General features: G+C 47.9%; 1 protein-coding gene across 1 annotated transcript; it reads left to right on the top strand.

The window, feature by feature from the left end:
• The first annotated feature begins 283 nt into the window (after nucleotides 1-283).
• Nucleotides 284-1,400, top strand: LOC123058067 (uncharacterized). The gene is made up of 2 exons (XM_044480897.1): nucleotides 284-972; nucleotides 1,084-1,400. Exons 1-2 carry the CDS (start codon nucleotides 310-312, stop codon nucleotides 1,171-1,173), a joined length of 753 nt encoding a protein of 250 aa, XP_044336832.1. The 5' UTR covers nucleotides 284-309; the 3' UTR covers nucleotides 1,174-1,400.
• Nucleotides 1,401-19,340: the final 17,940 nt, after the last annotated feature.

Below are 19,340 nucleotides of genomic sequence, written 5' to 3'. Positions count from 1 at the left end.
TGATAATCAGGATACTCAACAAATCTGAGCCAGCAACATCGGCACATCTCAACAGAGAAACCGGACTTGTTGTAATCTGCACTGGGGAATCATAATTGTAACGCTCAACTTGCCAATGTAATCTAGCTATATCCCGCGGGTAGTCAGGGATAACCATATTTATTTGTTGCAATCTGTAAATTTATCATGTTAGTATCTTGTGTATCGTTGTAATCTTGGCTATCAAGGATCGTCCTCGTATATATACATGGCAATGCCCAGGGGCATATCCCGGCAAATCACGGACCCGTTTTTCGGTCGAAATCAAAGATGTCATCAACCGAGAAAACCAATGCTGCCGGCGGCGACAAGCTAAGCATGAAGCTGCTGGTGAACAGCAAGTCCCAGCGCGTGCTGTACGCCGAGGCCGGCAAGGACGTCGTCGACTTCCTCTTCTCCCTCCTCACGCTGCCGCTGGGCACGGTGGCCAAGCTGATCGCCGACGACAGCCCCGCGGCCGGCTCCGTGGTCAACCTCTACAGCAGCGTCGACAGGCTCGACGACACCTACATCTGCCGCGACAACAACAAGGACACCCTGCTCAGGCCCGCCGGCGGCTGCGAGAGCGGGAGGTTGCTCCAGCTTCCAGAGGCAAAGGCGCCGCAAACCACTCTGCAAATCTTCCGCTGCACCGGCACCTACTTACCCAACTGCAGGAGCTACGTGACCATGGCAAGTGAGACGCCGTGTGGAAGCTGTGGCGCAAGGATGACGACTCAGGCGCTGCTTGTTGGCTCCGTCGGCGGCGCCGGGTCGCCCGCTGCGGCGGCAGGGGCCGCCGGGTTTGTGCAGCGGATCGTGACGTACACGGTGATGGACGACCTCAAGATCGCGCCCATGTCCACCATCTCCGGGATCACCATCCTCAACACCTTTGGCATCACGGACATCGGCTCGCTCCAGGAGAAGACCGTGCAGCTTGGCTACGCCGAGGTAATGAGTGGCTACTTGTGCAAATTGATCGTTCAGTTGATTTATTTTCCCTTTCATTAGGACTGCAAGTCTTAGCTCATTCTTTAATTGTTGATTTTTCATTTTTGGTAGGGTTTGGAGATGCTGAAGGCGTCACTGCAGTCGAAGACGGTTCTCACCGACGTCTTCCTTGGGAAGAAGCGGAAGGCTTCAAGCCCTTGAGGGATATTATAGTTGTCACTGCAGTCGAAGATAGTTCTCACCGACTTCCATGGAAAGAAGCGGAAGGCCTCGCCCTTGAGCGATATTAGCTGCGGCGTCCTTGTTGATGTGGTTTGCTTTGCTTTGTTGAACATTTTATACAATGTCTCCTCTTAGGAACAGGAAACAAAACACATGAATCCTGTTGAACGAACGTTTTCGTGGAGGTGGTTTTTGAGGGAACATTCTATGATGTGTTTGATCCCACTCCTAAATCTTAAAGGGTGTGTCTAGGCCTCATCTAGATGTGACATAACTATGTCACATCTAAGTATGACATCATCATTGTTCGTTGCCCTCTTGTTTGTTTGTTTGTCTCTAGCCTGTAATTTTTTTTTTGTGTTAATTAGTCGCTCCAGCCCGACAGGAAGCTATCCTGCTATCGCAGGACGTGCGTACAAACTACTTAAGCATTCCGTGGCTCCTAGCAAAAAAGCACCAAACTACAACAGCTCTGATTAGCTAGTTATTTCCCACCTTGAAAAACTAGTTACGTTCCCTTGCCTCGGGAAAAGAAGCTAGTTACGTGCCTTCCAATTAGCAGGTTACGATTAAACAACGCAGGAACTAACTTAATTTGAAAAATGTTCATGAATTAAAAAACGTCTAAGATTTCAAGAATTGTTCGTGATTATGAGTAAATGTTATTCAAAAAATGTTCATGAATTTACAAAATTATTTGTGAATTCAAGAAATGTTCGCAAATTTGAAAAATATTCACAAGTTGATAAATTGTTTATCAATTTTTTTGAAAAAAACATAAATTCAAAAAGTGTGCATGATTCTAAAAAAATGTCAAAATTTAAAAAATATTCATGATTTTGTAAAATGTTCGAAGATTTAAAGAATGTGAATGAATTCAAAAAATCTTCTCGTATTTCAAAACATGTTCATGGATTTGTAAATTGTTCCCATATTTATAAAAGTGTTACAGTATTTCTATAAGTTCTCCAAAAGTTTTAAAAAATTGTTCAAGGTTTTGGATTATTTTTCCTATAGTTTAAAAATTGTTCTTGAATTTCAAAATTGTTCCCGTATTTCAAAGATTGTTCATGTATCTGCAAAAATTGTTCTCGGATTTGTAAATTGTCCCGTATTTCAAATAAAGTCATGAAAATAGTTCACAAATTTCAAAACAATGTTCGTGATTTTCTATAATGCCCACGGATCTAAAAGAATTCACGGATTTGAAAAAGGAATATGGTAATAAAACTAGAAAAATAAAGGCAAACAGAAAAATAGGAAAAAGAAAATAACTCAGAAAAACATTTCACGGAAGGTTCTAGGAACATCCCAAAACCGGTGGGGAAGTAACCTATAATGGATCGGCTCGTTATCGCAGGTGCTCGACCGCTCGTGTCCAAGATGCATGAGTGCTTGCAATTCCTTGTGGTACGCAAGGAATAGGATTCCCTGATGGTACAAAGAATAAAAATACTTGCATTGGGCTGGCCTGGCCCAGGTTCCTCCATGTGTACTTGTTGATCTTGCCTAACGGTTTAAGACATAAGAGTACTACTACTAACAAACAAAAAAACACAACGCTTGCCCCTTCCTCCTTTACAAAAGAGCATGTAACAAGAAACACAGAAAGAAAAGCCCATGAAAAATGACCAGCAAAACACAAACGGAGGCCGAGATAAAATACATGGGTTTTACAAAAGCAAACCTGAATCGAGCGGGCCGACAACTGGGCTAGAACTAAGTGGACTTGCAACTGGAACAAAAATGGGTTGAGCCCCTAGTTGCGCATCATGGATGGGGTTGCGACTAGGACAAAAATGGGTTGGCCCCCCATTGCATACTAAGGATGGATATACAACTGGGACAAAAAAGTGGCCCCAATTGCACTTAAATGGTGTAGTTGGACTTACAACTAGGACAAAAATGGGTCGGGCGCTAGTTATGTCGACTGCGGACTTGCACCTAGGAAAAGAAAAAATGGGAGCCCCCCAATTTCATGTCGGAACTGAAGTTGCAACTCGTATAAAAATGTCCCCCATTTGGGCAAAGAAGGGAAACAAACAAAGGTCAGCCGCAAATTGCGAGTCGAGGGTAGGCTTACAACTGAGGAAAGAACAACTACAAGGCCAGTTGTGATCTGATCGTGGGCTTGCTATTGGGAACAAACTACGGGCCTGGTTCCAAGTCGCAGGTGGAGTTGCAACCGGGGTGACAAATGCACTATAGGCCTAGTTACGATTCGATGGTGTGCTTGCAACTAGGATGAAAACAAACTACAGGCTCAGTTGCATATCGATGGTGGACTTGCAACTGGGGCACTTACAACTACAATCTTAACTGCGAGTCGGGGGTGAACTTGTAACTGGGACAAATACTACGAGACCCAGTTGTGAGTCGACTCGCAACTGGGAGAAGAACAAACTACGGTTCCATTTGCGAGTCGAGGGTGGAATTGCAACTATGACAACAAACAACTATGGGGGCCAGTTGAGATACGGGGAATGAGTTGCAGATGAGACGACAAAAAAACTAAGGTGACAATTGCGCATCGAACATGGACTTGCAACTGGTACACCTACAACTACATGGTCGATTATGAGTTGAAGGTGTGCTTGCAGCTAGTATGAGAATAATTACGGGATCGGTTCCAAGTCAAGGATGGACTTGGAGCTCGGGCAACTACAAGTACAAGCCTTAGTTGCGAGTCAAGTGTGGACTTGCAACTGGGAACCTGCAAGTACAAGCCTAGTTGTGAGTCGAGGGTGGACTTGCAACTAGAGCACCAATAACTACAATCCTAGTTGTGAGTTGGGAGTGGACTTGCAACTGGGACAAATACTATGAGACCCTAGTTGCAAGTCAAGGTTGGACTTGCAACTAGGAGGAGAACAAACAGGTTCCGGTTTCAAGCCGATGGTGGACTTGCAACTATGACGACAAAAAACCACATGGCCTAGTTGCGAGTCGGGGGTTGAATTGTAAATTGGACGAGAAGAAAACTATGGTGCTAGTTGCGAGTCGAACTTGGACTTGCAACTGGGACACCTATAAACTATGGGGCAAGTTGTGAGTGGGAGGTGGACTTGCAACCGTGGAAACAACAAATATGTTCCCAATTGTGAGTCGATGGTGGGCTTGCAACTAGGATGAGGATAAATTACAGATTTGCGAGTCAAAGTGTGGACTTGCAAAATGGGCAACTACAACTACATGACCTAGTTGCGAGTAGAGGGAATACTTACGACTGGGACACCAACAACACAATCCCAGTTATGACTCAAGGGTGGACTTGCAGTTGGGGTATCTACAACTACAATCCCAGTTGCGAGTCGAGGGTGGACTTACAACCGGGACAAGTAAAAAAAACTACGGGACCCTACTTGCGAGCCGAGGGTGGATTCGCAGTTGGGGGGATAACAAACTACGGTCGTAGTTGCTAGTAGAGAATGGACTTGTAACTAACAAGTCAAACAACTACGAGCCCATAGTGAGTCAGGGGTTGAGTGGCACCTTTGACAAAAAAACTATGGGCGAGTTGCGAGTCAAACATATACTAGCAACTGAGACAACTTCAAGTACGGGCCCGGTTGTGAATCGAGGGTGAACTTGTAATTGGGACAACTACAAACCACGGGCCTGGGTGCGAGTCGGTGACAGAATTGCAAACACGAACAACTACAACTACGGGCCATGTTGCAAGTCGAAGGTGGACCCTCCTAGTTGCATTTCATGGGTGTGCTTGCAACTAGGACAAAAATGGGTGGAGCCCCATTTGCATATCGAGGGTGCACTTGCAACTGGGATCCCCAACATGCATTTCGGAGTTGTAGTTGCAACCAGTGATAAAAAATGGGTCGTCCCTCAGATGCATATCAAGGGTGGACTTGCAACTAGGAAGAAAAGCCCCCCCCCCTCAGTTGTGTGCTAAGGGTGTGCTTGCAACTAGGACAAAAAAATGGGTCGAGTCACACATTCATATCAAGGGTGGACTTGCAATTGGGACCCCCAAATTGCATGTCGGTGGTGGAGTTGCAGTCGATGACAAAAATGGGTCGGCCCTCAATTGCACATCAAGGGTGGACTTGCAACTAGGAAAAAAAAGCCCCCCCCCCAAGTTGCATGTCAAGGGTGTGCTTGCAACAGGACAAAAATGGGTTGAGCCGCACTTGCATATCGAGGGTGGACTTGCAACTAGGACCCCCAAATTGCATGTCGGAGGTGGAGTTGCAACCAGTTACAAAAATGGGTCGGCTCTAAGTTGCATATCATCGATGGACTTGCAACTAGGAAAAACCAGGGTCGAAGCCCCGAGTTGCATGTCAAGAGTGTGCTTGCAACTAAGATGAGAACAAATTACAGATTTGTGAGTCAAAGGGTGGACTTGCAACTTGGGCAACTATAACTCCATGACGTAGTTGCTAGTAGAGGGTGTACTTGCGACTGGGAGACCTACAACACAATCTCGGTTATGACTCGAGGGATGGACTTGCAATTGGGGCATCTACAACTACAATTCCAGTTGCGAGTCGATGGTGGACTTACAACCGGGACAAGTAAACAAAACTACGGGACCCAAGTTGTGAGTCGAGGGTGGGCTCGCAATTAGGAGGATAACAAACTATGGTCGTAGTTGCTAGTAGAGGATGGACTTGCAACTAAGAAGGCAAACAACTACATGCCAGTTTGTGAGTAGGGGGTTGAGTGGCACCTCAGACAACAAAACAACTATTAGCAAGTTGCGAGTCGAACTTGGACTAGCAACTGAGATAACTTCAACTACTGGCCCAGTTGTGAATCGAGGGTTAACTTGTAATTGGGACACCTCCATACCATGGGCCCGGGTGCGAGTCAGTGACTGACTTGCAAACTAGAACAACTAAGGCTATGTGCCATGTTCCAAGTCGAGGGTGGGCCCTCCCAGTTGCATTTCATGGGTCTGCTTGCAACTAGGACAAAAATGGGTGGAGCCCCACTTGCATATCGAGGGTGGACCTGCAACTGGGATCCCCAACTTGCATGTCTGAGGTGGAGTTGCAACCGGTGACAAAAAATGGGTCGGCCCTCAGTTGCATATCAAGGGTGGATTTGCAACTAGGAAAAAAGCCCCCCCCCCCCAGTTGCATGCCAAGGTTGTGCTTGCAACTAGGACAAAAAATGGATCGAGCCCCACTTTCATTTGAGGTTGGACTTGCAATTGAGACCCCCAAATTGCATGTCGGTGATGGAGTTGCAATCGGTGACAAAACTGGGTCAGCCCTGAGTTGCACATCAAGGGTGGACATGCAACTAGGAAAAAAGCCCCCCTCCCCCCAAGTTGCATGTCTAGGGCGTCCTTGCAACTAGGACAAAAATGGGTCGAGCCCCACTTGCATATCGAGGGTGGACTTGCAACTGGGACCCCCAAATTGCATGTCGGAGGTGGAGTTGCAACCGGTGACAAAAATGGGTCGGCCCTTACTTGCATATCATGGGTGGAGTTGCAACTAGGAAAAAAAGGGTTTGGGGCCTCAGTTGCATGTCAAGAGTGTGCTTGCAACTAGGACAAACATGGGCCGAGCCCCACTTGCATATCGAGGGTGGACTTGCAACTGGGACCCCCAAATTGCATGTCGGAGGTGGAGTTGCAACCTGTGACAAAAATGGGCTGACCCTTACTTACATATCATTTGTGGACTTGCAACTAGGGAAAAGAGGGTCCGGGACCCCAGTTGCATGTCTACAGTGTGCTTGCAACTAGGACAAACATGGGCCGAGCCCCACTTGCATATTGAGGGTGGAGTTGCAATTGGGGCCCCCAAATTGCATGTCGGGGTGGAGTTGCAACAGGTGACAAAAATGGGTCGGCCCTTACTTGCATATCATGGATGGACTTGCAACTAGGAAAAAAAGGGTTCGGGGCCCCAGTTGCATGTCAAGAGTGTGCTTGCAACTAGGACAAACATGGGCCGAGCCCCACTTGCATATCGAGGGTGGACTTGCAACTGGGACCCCCAAATTGCATGTTGGAGGTGGAGTTGCAACCTGTGACAAAAATGGGCCGACCCTTACTTACATATCATTTGTGGACTTGCAACTATGGAAAAAAGGGTCCGGGACCCCAGTTGCATGTCTAGAGTGTGCTTGCAACTAGGACAAACATGGGCCGAGCCCCACTTGCATATCGAGGGTGGACTTGCAATTGGGACCCCCAAATTGCATGTCGGAGGTGGAGTTGCAACCGGTGAAAAAAATGGGCCGACCCTTACTTACGTATCATTTGTGGACTTGCAACTAGGGAAAAAAGGGTCCGGGACCCCAGTTGCATGTCTAGAGTGTGCTTGCAACTAGGACAAACATGGGCCGAGCCCCACTTGCATATCGATGGTGGACTTGTAATTGGGACCCCGAAATTGCATGTTGGAGGTGGAGTTACACCGGTGAAAAAAATGGGTCAGCCCTCGGTTGCATATCAAGGGTGGACCTGCAACTAGGAAAAAAATGGGTCCGGTTGCATGTTGGGGTTGGGGTTGCAACTCAGACGAAAACGACGACTAACAAGTGGACACTGAACATATGACAAGACATGGGACACGTGTGACAAAATAACCCACAATCAAGATTTGCACAAATATTTAAAGTGAACAAGTTGAACAGTCAGAAACATAGATAAGACATTGCTATATATTTGTTAAAAAATAAAGAGAAATAAAAAAGGAAAATGGAATAGGAGAAAATAAAAATATATAACATACATTTTTTTAAAAATGAATTAAAAAAAGGAAAAATGAAACAGAGAAAACGAAAACAAAGAAAACCCAAGGGGAAATCATGGAAAAAATGACATGCAGCCATTCAATAGTTTTTTTTAATACACATACAAGCCTAGTGTTGCACAGACATGTAACTTGCATCTTGCCATTCTCGTGCATTGCTTTGAAAATACAACAACTAAAAAAACAGTGGACACAAGCGTAGAGACATCACCGTTGGGCCTGACCATTGTTGAGAAAATCGTTAACTGGTAGCTACTCGGTCGGCTGGTGAGTAGGGGATTAATTGGCTAATCGGCAAGTTAATCGGTCATTCAATCAATTAATCGGATGATTTATCGGGTAATCAGCTACTCGGGGACCCTATGAGTAGGGATTAATCTGCAAGTTAACTGGTTAATCGGATGAATTCTTGAACAGGGGGCCCGACTAAGGTAAGACGAGGTAACGCAGACAGTCGGGGAACAAAAATGCAGCTTTTTTGTTTTTGAGGCGAACAAAAACGCAGCTGAGTGGGGCGTATGTGTATGAGCTACAATTGCACCAGTTCGAAAAAAAGAGCTACAATTGCACCTCTTCTCAAAAAAGAAAAAATGCTACAGTTGCTTCAATCTTGTAACAAGTTTAATCCTATGGGCCCTAAAACAGATAGCGTCTTCAATTCTTACAACACGGCCTATAAAAGACAAAAAAAATAAACAGCCAGCCCATGCAACGAGAGGCTGCACCAACAAAGGAAAAAAAAGAAGCAACGCCGAGCGACAGCAACGTGCATGACTTAGCGACGAAGGACGATGGGAATCAATTCTGCACTAGATTTAGATTTACAACAGTGAAATAGATCCAATGGTTATCAACTTAGATGTGACATCCTTAAAAAACATCTAGATGCTACTTAGCAATTCCGAATCTTAAAGCGGTGGCACGGCCACATGTAGCAATCCTCATGGGCTCACCGTTCACCCCCAACCCCCCCTCCCCCCCGAGCAAACCAATCCCCCCCCCCCTTATGATGTAGTCTGACAAGCACTTGGAACTCTGGAAGCATGTATGACAACAAATTTTCCTGAACATGTGGGCAATTTCGCCCCTGACAATTCTCTCTTCTCCAACATGACAAATCCCCATAGATGAGGTACGAGGATTGAAATGTGTACGCAACCAATAAAAGGCCTAGGGTTCCTCTATTTCGGTTGTTCTCAGTTAGGAGAGCTTTGGGTCGGGTCAAGGCAACCGGAAAGGCCACGAGCCTTTATCGTTAGCAACATCCGAGACGAACAGCGGAGCGAGGCTGGATGATATTTAGCTTTTTACTAAAATGCATTTTCATTCAAACATTGTATCGAGTTGATACAATCTTAATGGATGTCTCAGTGATAAGTCCAATCGCTTATCTATATGCCTTCCTTCGCTGCTAAGATGGGACCCCAAAAGCCCAAAACACACCAAAAGATTCATGACCACCTAAGGAGGGGGTTCACTATCATACAACATATTGGAAATAGGGAGAACTATAAGAATATGGAGAAGGGCCTTAAACATGTCGAAAATCGGCACCAGGACCAAATTCCAGACCCTGCACGCCCTATGCACCGACATGGAAACATTTTATAAGTTATGCTATATAAGGCTATCAGAGGCATCATAGAGGGGACCTTTTCCCACACCATCTTAATCTAGACCATCTAGAGGGATTCCAATTTTCTAAGAGTGAAACCGGATCGGATAATTTTTGCCTGAATCTGGTTCCGAATCCGGCGGAATGGTAATGGAAAGAGAAACAACAATCCAACCAGACACACATAATGAATATCAGATATCTTTGTCGGATTCAAAGTAGGACACAGGAAAGTCATTTGCTACAATACCAAATTCTTTGTTTATGGGATCGAATGTTCTAGCCTCAATAGTTTGTAAAAAAAACTGGACCAGATCGGCGGTTGAACAAAAAAAGACAGAACCGGTGACCTTCGCAGCTGGTTAAGGCTGGGGACCATCCACGCCTTCAAACCAGAAAAACCGGTCGAACTGTCCGGTTTTGGTCGAACCAAACTGGTGAACTTGGGTGGTTTGCAGCGAACCAGGCGGTTTAATTGTCGATGCCAAAAATTGAGAAGAAAGGCTAAAAAAAGAAATCGATTCCCCCTCCTACACATTCCTGCCCGGCCTCAAATTCGCCTCCCCCATCCTCGGCTCGATCCCCTTCCTGCCGCCACCCCCCTCCGGCCACAGCGCCGTGCCACTGGTCGTTCCCGCCGGCCGCACCGCACCTCCGCTGCAGCGATTCCACACCGCCAACGGCCAAGGCTCGAATACAGGCTCTCAGGGGCCAGCGTCGCTCGTCTCCAAGCTATCCAGGGAGGCCGCTCGATAGGAGCAGAATTACAAGGACAATTCACAGTACTTGAACTAGCCCCGATTTGATAATTTCAATGGAAGAATCACAGTTACAGGGTACAGATCGAGGATCAAATCCAGGATTTCTACAAGTAGTCTAGGGTTCTAGAGCTACGCTAGATATTACAGCTTGTAGAAAAGGGGTAACATAACTCCAGAAGCGTGGAGGAGGAGCTTAATAGCTGGCGGGGTTGGTGGCGTCGCCGTCGTCAGCCGTTCTGTTACTGTGCCTTCTAGAGTATGGCGGCAATGGCGTGACTATGAACAGGAGGACAGTGTAGCCGTTGATCGCCCGCTTGCTTCATCACGGTCGTCCATTTCCCAAGTGAATACCTATTCAGTCTCGTTGTTGATTTCTTCAGAGTCACAGTCTATTTCTTTAGTTAAGCAGTGCAGAGCAGCAGGGTCTTGACAATTGCCTCCCTCTGAAGACGATCTTTGCCCTGGAGGATCTTTCGATGGAAACCAGGAGCGAATGGTGCTATTGAAGAAATCAGGAAACGCGCGCTAGATAAAATCGCGTCCTCCCAAGTGGCCTCTTCGGGGGACATATTCAGCCATTGTAGTAACCACTGTGTGACCAAATGAGGGTGTCTTGGTACTATTTTGATCCTTCCTGATTCATCCACCAATGGTAATCCAGGAGTTGGTGAAAGGATCGATATAGTTGACTAGAGGGGGGGTGAATAGGCAACTAACAATTTTTAGCTTTTCTTTAACAATTTAAACTTTGCATCAAAGTAGGTTGTCTAGATATGCAACTAAGTGTGCAACCTCTATGATGCAACAAAGATAAGTACACAAGCAAGCAAGAGATATATCACAAATAAGCTTGCACAAGTAAAGGCATGAGATAACCAAGAGTGGAGCCGGTGGAGACGAGGATGTGTTACAGAAGTTCCTTCCCTTTGAGGGGAAGTACGTCTCCGTTGGAGCGGTGTGGAGGCACAATGCTCCCCAAGAAGCCACTAGGGCCACCGTATTCTCCTCACGCCCTCACACAATGCGAGATGCTGTGATTCCACTATTGGTTCCCTTGGAGGCGGCGACCGAACCTTTACAAACAAGGTTGGGGCAAACTCCACAACTCAATTGGAGGCTCCCAACGACACCACGAAGCCTCACCACAATGGACAATGGCTCCGCGGTGACCTCAACCGTCTAGGGTGCTCAAACACCCAAGAGTAACAAGATCCGCAAGGGATTAGTGGGGGAATCAAATTTCTCTTGGTGGAAGTGTAGATCGGGGCCTTCTCAACCACTCCCGAGCAAATCAACAAGTTTGATTGGCTAGGGAGTGAGATCGGGCGAAAATGGAGCTTGGAGCAACAATGGAGCTTAGGGTTAGAAGAGGTAGTCAACTAGAGGAAGAAGACACCCCTTTTATAGCTGAGGACAAAAATCCAACCGTTATCCACCTACCAGCCCGCGACCAGCGGTACTACCGCAAGGCCATGCGGTACTTCCGCTCCTGACAAGCGGTACTACCGCAAGGCCATGCGGTACTTCCGCTCTTGACAAGCGGTACTACCGCAAGGCCATGCGGTACTATCGTGAGGAACCGCAGCGGTACTACCGCAAGGCCATGCGGTACTATCGTGAGGAACCGTAGCGGTACTACCGCAAGGCCATGCGGTACTATCATGAGGAACCGCGGTACTACTGCAGAAGCAGCAGTAGCTAGGGCAGACCTGTAGCACAAGGGCTGAGGACGGTACTGCCGCAGGCGCCGTACTACCGCTCCCCCTTGCGGTACTACCGCAAGGCAGGAAACCCCTAGCCTGGCAAGAGCGCAGATAAATAAAAATACATCCGTGCCTACTTCCGCTGGAAAACGGACGAAGCAAAAATCCGACGCAGTACTACCGCAGAGGAGCGGTACTACCGCTTGGCAGCTGAGCCAAGCCGCGCACGGTACTACCACGCAAGGGATGCGGTACTACTGGGGTGGCGCGGATGTAAATAATTACATCCGCCCCTACTACCGCGAAGGAGCGGTACTTGGCCTGGGGGCCACGGTACTACGGCTCCACAGGAGCGGTACTACCACGCCGTAGTACGGTACTACCGCAGGTGCCTGCGGTACTACCGCTCCAGGGAGCAGTACTACCGCAAGCCCAACAACAGCAACCAGGACAAGGCAATGAGGATAAACGGAGGATGCTCCAAAGTGCAGGGGAAAGGAGGGGACAAGGAAGAAAACGTGTACGTGATGATTCCACCCGAACCTTTCCGACGCGGACCCCCTCTTAATAGTACGGCTTTCCTACGACTCAAATCCACCAAAAAGAAACGTAGAAAAACACCATCTTCAATAGTCTTTGAGGGACACCAAACCGTCTTGTGCCTAGCGATGAAACGTCTGGGAAACTCAAGACACACGATTAGTCCGCAAAAGCATTGTCATCAATCACCAAAACACCTTAGGGGTAAATATGCCCTTACAATCTCCCCCTTTTTGGTGGATTGATGAAAATACGGGATTTGCAAAGGGAAATAATATTAAGCAAACACAAACCCCTCCTCTCTAGAATATAGACGGGCTCCCCCTAGATGTGTGCCAACTAGATGGGTGCTTTGGACTGCACGGCACACATACTAGGATGAAAGCTCCCCCTATATTATAGAGACAAGGCATATCTTGCAATAGTAAGGCTAACACTAGACAAGATAGCAAATACGAGCAAAGCATAAGTAGCACAAACATAAGCTCACTAAGATAGAATAGAGTGCATATGTCTTACACCATATGAAGGATAAGTCTCAAAGGCGCAAACCAAACCAAAGCAAACGAGGTCCAAACGACAAAGCAAACACACCAAACACGATGACACATGACTCGCAAGCACGCAAATCCCTACACTCTCTCCCCCTTTGGCATCGAGACGCCAAAAAGGCAAAGAGGACACCTACACACAAGGGGTGGCTCAGGCAGAGAAATCATCCCAACTCTCCTCGTGCTCGTCGTGAGACTCGGCGGCGGGGACGGTCTCCTCGATGTCCTCCTCAGAACTGGTCCACTTGAAGCCTTGCTTCGCCATCCATGCAGCCTCTGGCATGATGGCATCCTCAGAACCGCCAGAGACATCCTCTCCAAAGAGCCTCATAACCTTCTTGTCGCGGCGGCGACTCTTCTTGGATGCCACGTGAGTCCTGTACTGCCCCTTTGCTTGCATGCAGAAAAGAGTCTTCATCTTGTCCTTCAACTTCTTGGCCCACGAGGGCTCAGAGGAAGGTTGAGAAGACCTAGCAGCACGGTCCTCAACAACATCCTCTGCTCGAGCCTCCTCCTCATCAACACCCCTCCTAGCAGCAGACGCCTCAGCACGAGTAGTAGTGTTGGCCCAGTTGGGCTTGACGCGGAGACTGATGGACTCATGCCGAATCCAGTCTGGAGCAAGGAACTCATCACCAGGGTACAGCTTCTCCCAAGTTGTGGAGATCAACAGAAACAGGTATGGTCCATAGATAGGTACCTTGGAGGTGTATACCGCAAACCGAATCTCACACCACATGATGTGTGAGACATCAAGTGGCTGAGTCTGAGACGTACGTGCCTCCTCGCACAGGATCATCATGTCTGCCAGACAGGAATGAACCTTGTCCTTGTCGCCAATGCGAGGGAACAGAGTGTTGCGGAAGATGCGATGCATGATATCCAGAAAAGAGTTCAGCACCCAAGTCGACTTGCCACTGGGAAGCACCTTCTCAACATAGAACGGCTGAAGCTTGTTCTTGCTAGAAGACTCGGAATTGGCATGGGGGCAAACACCAACGGGTGTGTGGAGCCCGTCATCAGGAACGTGGAGCAGATCCATGAACTCCTTCCAGGTAGTAGATAACTGATGGCCATTGGTCATCCAGGTCATCCTCCGCTCATCCCCGGGGTGAAAGTGAACTGAGGCAAAGAACTGACAGATAAGCTCAGGGTCATAGTCAAGGTGGAAAGAGATCACATGTTCAATACCGAGCCGCTCCACCAAATCCAGAGCTTCTCCAAAGTAGTCACGAAACTTGTCCTTCCTCAAGTGATTCATGTCTATCCACTTGACATCCACGTAGGTGTTTTGCTTATTCTTGATGACATCCAGATAAATGAGAGCCTGCTGCTTGGTCCAAAACAACTCATTGCCTCTCGGATAGCATGAGCATTCACATGAGGGTTGATCTTCAGGCATTCGATGTACTCAGTGAGGGGAATCTCGTCCAAGCCCTTAGCAGGTTCCTTTTGCTTGCTGGCAGTGGTCTTGACATTGCGCTTGGGGGCACTGGAGCCCTCTAGTGCTTCATCTTGAGGATTGCGCAGTCGCTTGGAGCCAGTGTCACGACTGGGATTGGAACAGCGAGAGCCACCACCTAAGACACAAGAGAAAGCACACACAAAGAGCGAGAAGAGTCAATGCAAAGACCACGGCAAAGAAAGGGAAACGGGTAGAAAGCATACGGGAAAATGCCACGAGGAAGATGGGATAACAACGATAGTGCCGCCTGGTCATGCGGTACTAAAATTTTAGTACCGCTCCTAGTCGCGGTAGTACCGTGTGAGGATATGGTAGTACCGTGGCTTGGAGCGGTAGTAAGACCTTAGTGCCACAGAATGTGCGGTAGTACCGCACCGAACGGGCGGTAGTACCGGACAAGCAGTAGTACCGCACCAGAAGCACGTTAGTACCGCACTGCGTCAGATCCGAACCTACTTTTGAATCGGATAAGACCCACGAAACCACAACGGAACTACGGTTGATCAAATCTACCACGGGACAATATATCAAGTATAATTTCTATGCAACACTACTCTCATATAACCTTCTCTTGGAAAGATTTGGCCTAAAATCTCAAGAACACATGCATCTCCCCAAAAACCTAGAGACAAGAGAACCAACTAGAAAGAGAGGGATTTGGGGAGAAACCTTGGTCCATGGCAAGAGGAAGTGGTGGGGAACGATCCCACCGGTCGGAATCCAAGGAGAGCAACCAGAGACGGAGATCCGGCGAGGGACTCCGGCCCCGTTCTTGAGCGAGAGAGAGAGAGAGAGAGAGAGAGAGACGAAGTGGGGAAAACTGGCGAATGGGTATGGGGGAGTTAGAACCCCCTGTTCCCGTCCTTATCCCCCACGTGCCTCCGGCAGCGTGGTAGTACCGCGTATCATCGCGGTAGTACCGCTCTCCCAGGAAGTAGTACCGCGCAGGGCCGGTAGTACCGTACTCTCCACGCACGGTAGTACCGTGGCAGGCCGCGGTAGTACCGTGAGCTCAAGAAGAAGCAATTTTCAAACACAAGAAAAGAGAGTTCTTTGCAAGGAAACTTCAGATGAACAAGACACCACACAACAAGCTCAAACACGAAGAGGAGAAGGGGCAAAACGACAACAAGAGACGACCACGAGACACAACCTCTCCAAAGAGAGGGCGGTGGGTGGAGCCACCTATGTTTGAGTCAATTGGTATGGCACCGCGAAGAATTATCCTTGGGCCCATGACCAAAACTCGTCTTTGAAGCACAAGTACCATCAAAAATGGCTAATGTGAAAGATTTGATCAATTTATGCATAATGGGGGGAGGGAGAGTTCATTGAGAGAACAACACTCCCCCTATGTCCATGCCTACATCTAAACAAGACAACAAGTTGAGTATGGTGGGGTGTGCAAGGGTTAAAGCAACATTGCTTGAATCAATGATATTTAGCTCATGCCTTAACTCGCGAAATCTTGCTTCATCCAACGGCTTCGTGAAAATATCTGCAAGGTTATCATGAGTGTTGACGTAGTTGAGCTCGATATCCCCTCGCCTAATGTGATCCTGGATGAAGTGATACCGAATCTCAATATGCTTCGTCTTGAAGTGTTGCACCGGGTTGAGAGAAATCTTGATGGCACTTTCATTGTCACACCAAAGAGGCACTTTGTCACAAATGACACCGTAATCCTTTAAAGTTTACCTCATCCATAAGAGTTGTGCACAACAACTACCGGCCGCTACATACTCCGCTTCGGTGGACGAGAGAGACACACAACTTTGCTTTTTGGAAGACCAACTTACCAAGGAGCAACCAAGGAATTGGCACCCTCCAGAAGTGGACTTCCTATCCACTTTGTCTCCCGCCCAATCGGAGTCCGAATACCCTACAAGCTTGAAGTTTGCTCCTCTTGGGTACCATAAGCCAAAGTTTGGGGTATGAGCCAAATATTGAAAGATTCGCTTGACCGCCACATAGTGACTGTCCTTAGGTGTGGCTTGAAACCGTGCACAAATTCCCACACTCAACATGATATCCGGTCTAGATGCACAAAGGTAAAGCAAGGATCCAATCATGGAGCGATATACCTTTTGATCCTCCGCTTTACCATTGGGATCCATGTCAAGTTGGCACTTGGTGGGCATTGGAGTGGAAGCCGGCTTGACATCACTTAGCTTGAATCTCTTGAGAATGTCTTGAGTGTATTTGGCTTGGTTGATGAAGGTTCCTTCTCTTCTCTACTTCACTTCGAACCCTAGAAAGAACTTCAACTCTCCCATGGAAGACATCTTGAACTTTGAGGTCATGAGAGCAGCGAATTCCTCATTGAAAGCTTTGTTAGGGGAACCAAAAATAATGTCATCAACATATAGTTGGCATACAAACAACTCCCCTTTGACCTTCTTAGTAAAAAGAGTGGGGTCGATTAGCCCAACTTCAAACCCACGATCTTGTAACAACTCGGTAAGGTGGTCGTACCACGCACGTGGGGCTTGCTTAAGCCCATAGAGTGCCTTATCGAGTTGATACACATGATCGGGAAAGTAGGGATCCTCGAACCCGGGGGGTTGCTTGACATAGACCAACTCATTAATAGGACCATTAAGAAAAGCACTCTTCACATCCATTTTTTGCAACTTAAAGTTGTGATGAGAAGCATAAGCAATCAACAAACGAATGGATTCAAGGCGAGCAACGGGAGCAAAGGTTTCACCGTAGTCGATACCCTCGACTTGGGAGTAGCCTTTTGCCACCAATCTTGCCTTGTTGCGAATGATGGTCCCATGAGCATCTTGCTTGTTCTTAAATATCCACTTGGTTCCAATGACATTGTGGTTCTCCGTTGGCCTTGGCACCAATCTCCACACCTTGTTGTACTCGAAGTTGTTGAGTTCTTCATGCATGGCATTAAGCCAATCCGGATCTTCGAGTGCTTCATATACCTTTTGGGGTTCAACACAAGATACAAACGCGTGATGTTCACAATAGTTTGCCAATTGTCTATGAGTGCTTACCCCCTTTTGAATGCTTCCAAGTACATTCTTCATGAGATGGCCCTTGGTGGAGAGCTTGGAAGCAATTTTGGCGGCACGAAGCTCCAATTCCTCCTCGGTGGTGAGTTGAGTGTTGGAAATATGCCCTAGAGGCAATAATAAAAGTGTTATTATTATATTTCTTTGTTCATGATAATAGTCTTTTATTCATGCTATAACTGTATTATCCGGAAATCGTAATACACGTGTGAATACATAGACCACAATATGTCCCTAGTGAGCCTCTAGTTGACTAGCTCGTTGTGATCAACAGATAGTCATGGTTTCCTGGCTATGGACATTGGATGTCGTTGATAACGGGATCACATCATTAGGAGAATGATGTGATGGACAAGACCCAATCCTAAGACTAGCACAAAAGATCGTGTAGTTCATTTGCTAGAGCTTTGCCAATGTCAAGTATCTCTTCCTTTGACCATGAGATCGTGTAACTCCTGGATACCGTAGGAGTGCTTTGGGTGTATCAAACGTCACAACGTAACTGGGTGACTATAAAGGTGCACTACAGGTATCTCCGAAAGTATCTATTGTTTTATGCGGATCGAGACTGGGATTTGTCACTCCGTGTAAACGGAGAGGTATCTCTGGGCCCACTCGGTAGGACATCATCATATGCGCAATGTGACCAAGGAGTTGATCACGGGATGATGTGTTACGGAACGAGTAAAGTGACTTGCCGGTAACGAGATTGAACAAGGTATTGGATACCGACGATCGAATCTCGGGCAAGTAAAATACCGCTAGACAAAGGGAATTGTATACGGGATCGATTGAGTCCTTGACATCGTGGTTCATCCGATGAGATCATCGTGGAACATGTGGGAGCCAACATGGGTATCCAGATCCCGCTGTTGGTTATTGACCGGAGAACGTCTCGGTCATGTCTGCATGTCTCCCGAACCCGTAGGGTCTACACACTTAAGGTTCGATGACGCTAGGGTTATAAAGGAAGCTTGTATGTGGTAACCGAATGTTGTTCGGAGTCCCGGATGAGATCCGGGACGTCACGAGGAGTTCCGGAATGGTCCGGAGGTAAAGATTTATATATAGGAAGTCCTGTTTCGGCCATCGGGACAAGTTTCGGGGTCATCGGTATTGTACCGGGACCACCGGAAGGGTCCCGGGGGCCCACCGGGTGGGGCCACCTGCCCCGGGGGGCCACATGGGCTGTAGGGGGTGCGCCTTGGCCTACATGGGCCAAGGGCACCAGCCCCAAGAGGCCCATGCGCCTAGGGAACCCTAGAGGGAAGAGTCCTCGAGGGGGAAGGCACCTCCGAGGTGCCTTGGGGAGGATGGACTCCTCCCCCCCTCTTGGCCGCACCCCTTTCTTGGAGTAGGGGGCAAGGCTGCGCCTTCCCCCTCTCCCCTGCCCCTATATATAGTGGAGGGAAGGGAGGGCATCCATACCTGAGCCTTTGGCGCCTCCCTCCCTCCCGTGACACCTCCTCTTCTCCCGTAGGTGCTTGGCGAAGCCCTGCAGGATTGCCACGCTCCTCCACCACCACCACGCCGTTGTGCTGCTGTTGGATGGAGTCTTCCTCAACCTCTCCCTCTCTCCTTGCTGGATCAAGGCATGGGAGACGTCACCGGGCTGTACGTGTGTTGAACGCGGAGGTGCCGTCCGTTCGGCACTAGGATCATCGGTGATCTGAATCACGACGAGTACGACTCCATCAACCCCGTTCACTTGAACGCTTCTGCTTAGCGATCTACAAGGGTATGTAGAT

This window comes from Triticum aestivum, chromosome 3A (assembly GCF_018294505.1).
Source record: "Triticum aestivum cultivar Chinese Spring chromosome 3A, IWGSC CS RefSeq v2.1, whole genome shotgun sequence".
Classification (NCBI taxonomy): Eukaryota; Viridiplantae; Streptophyta; class Magnoliopsida; order Poales; family Poaceae; genus Triticum; species Triticum aestivum.
This window is presented reverse-complemented; position numbering and strand designations above follow the sequence as displayed.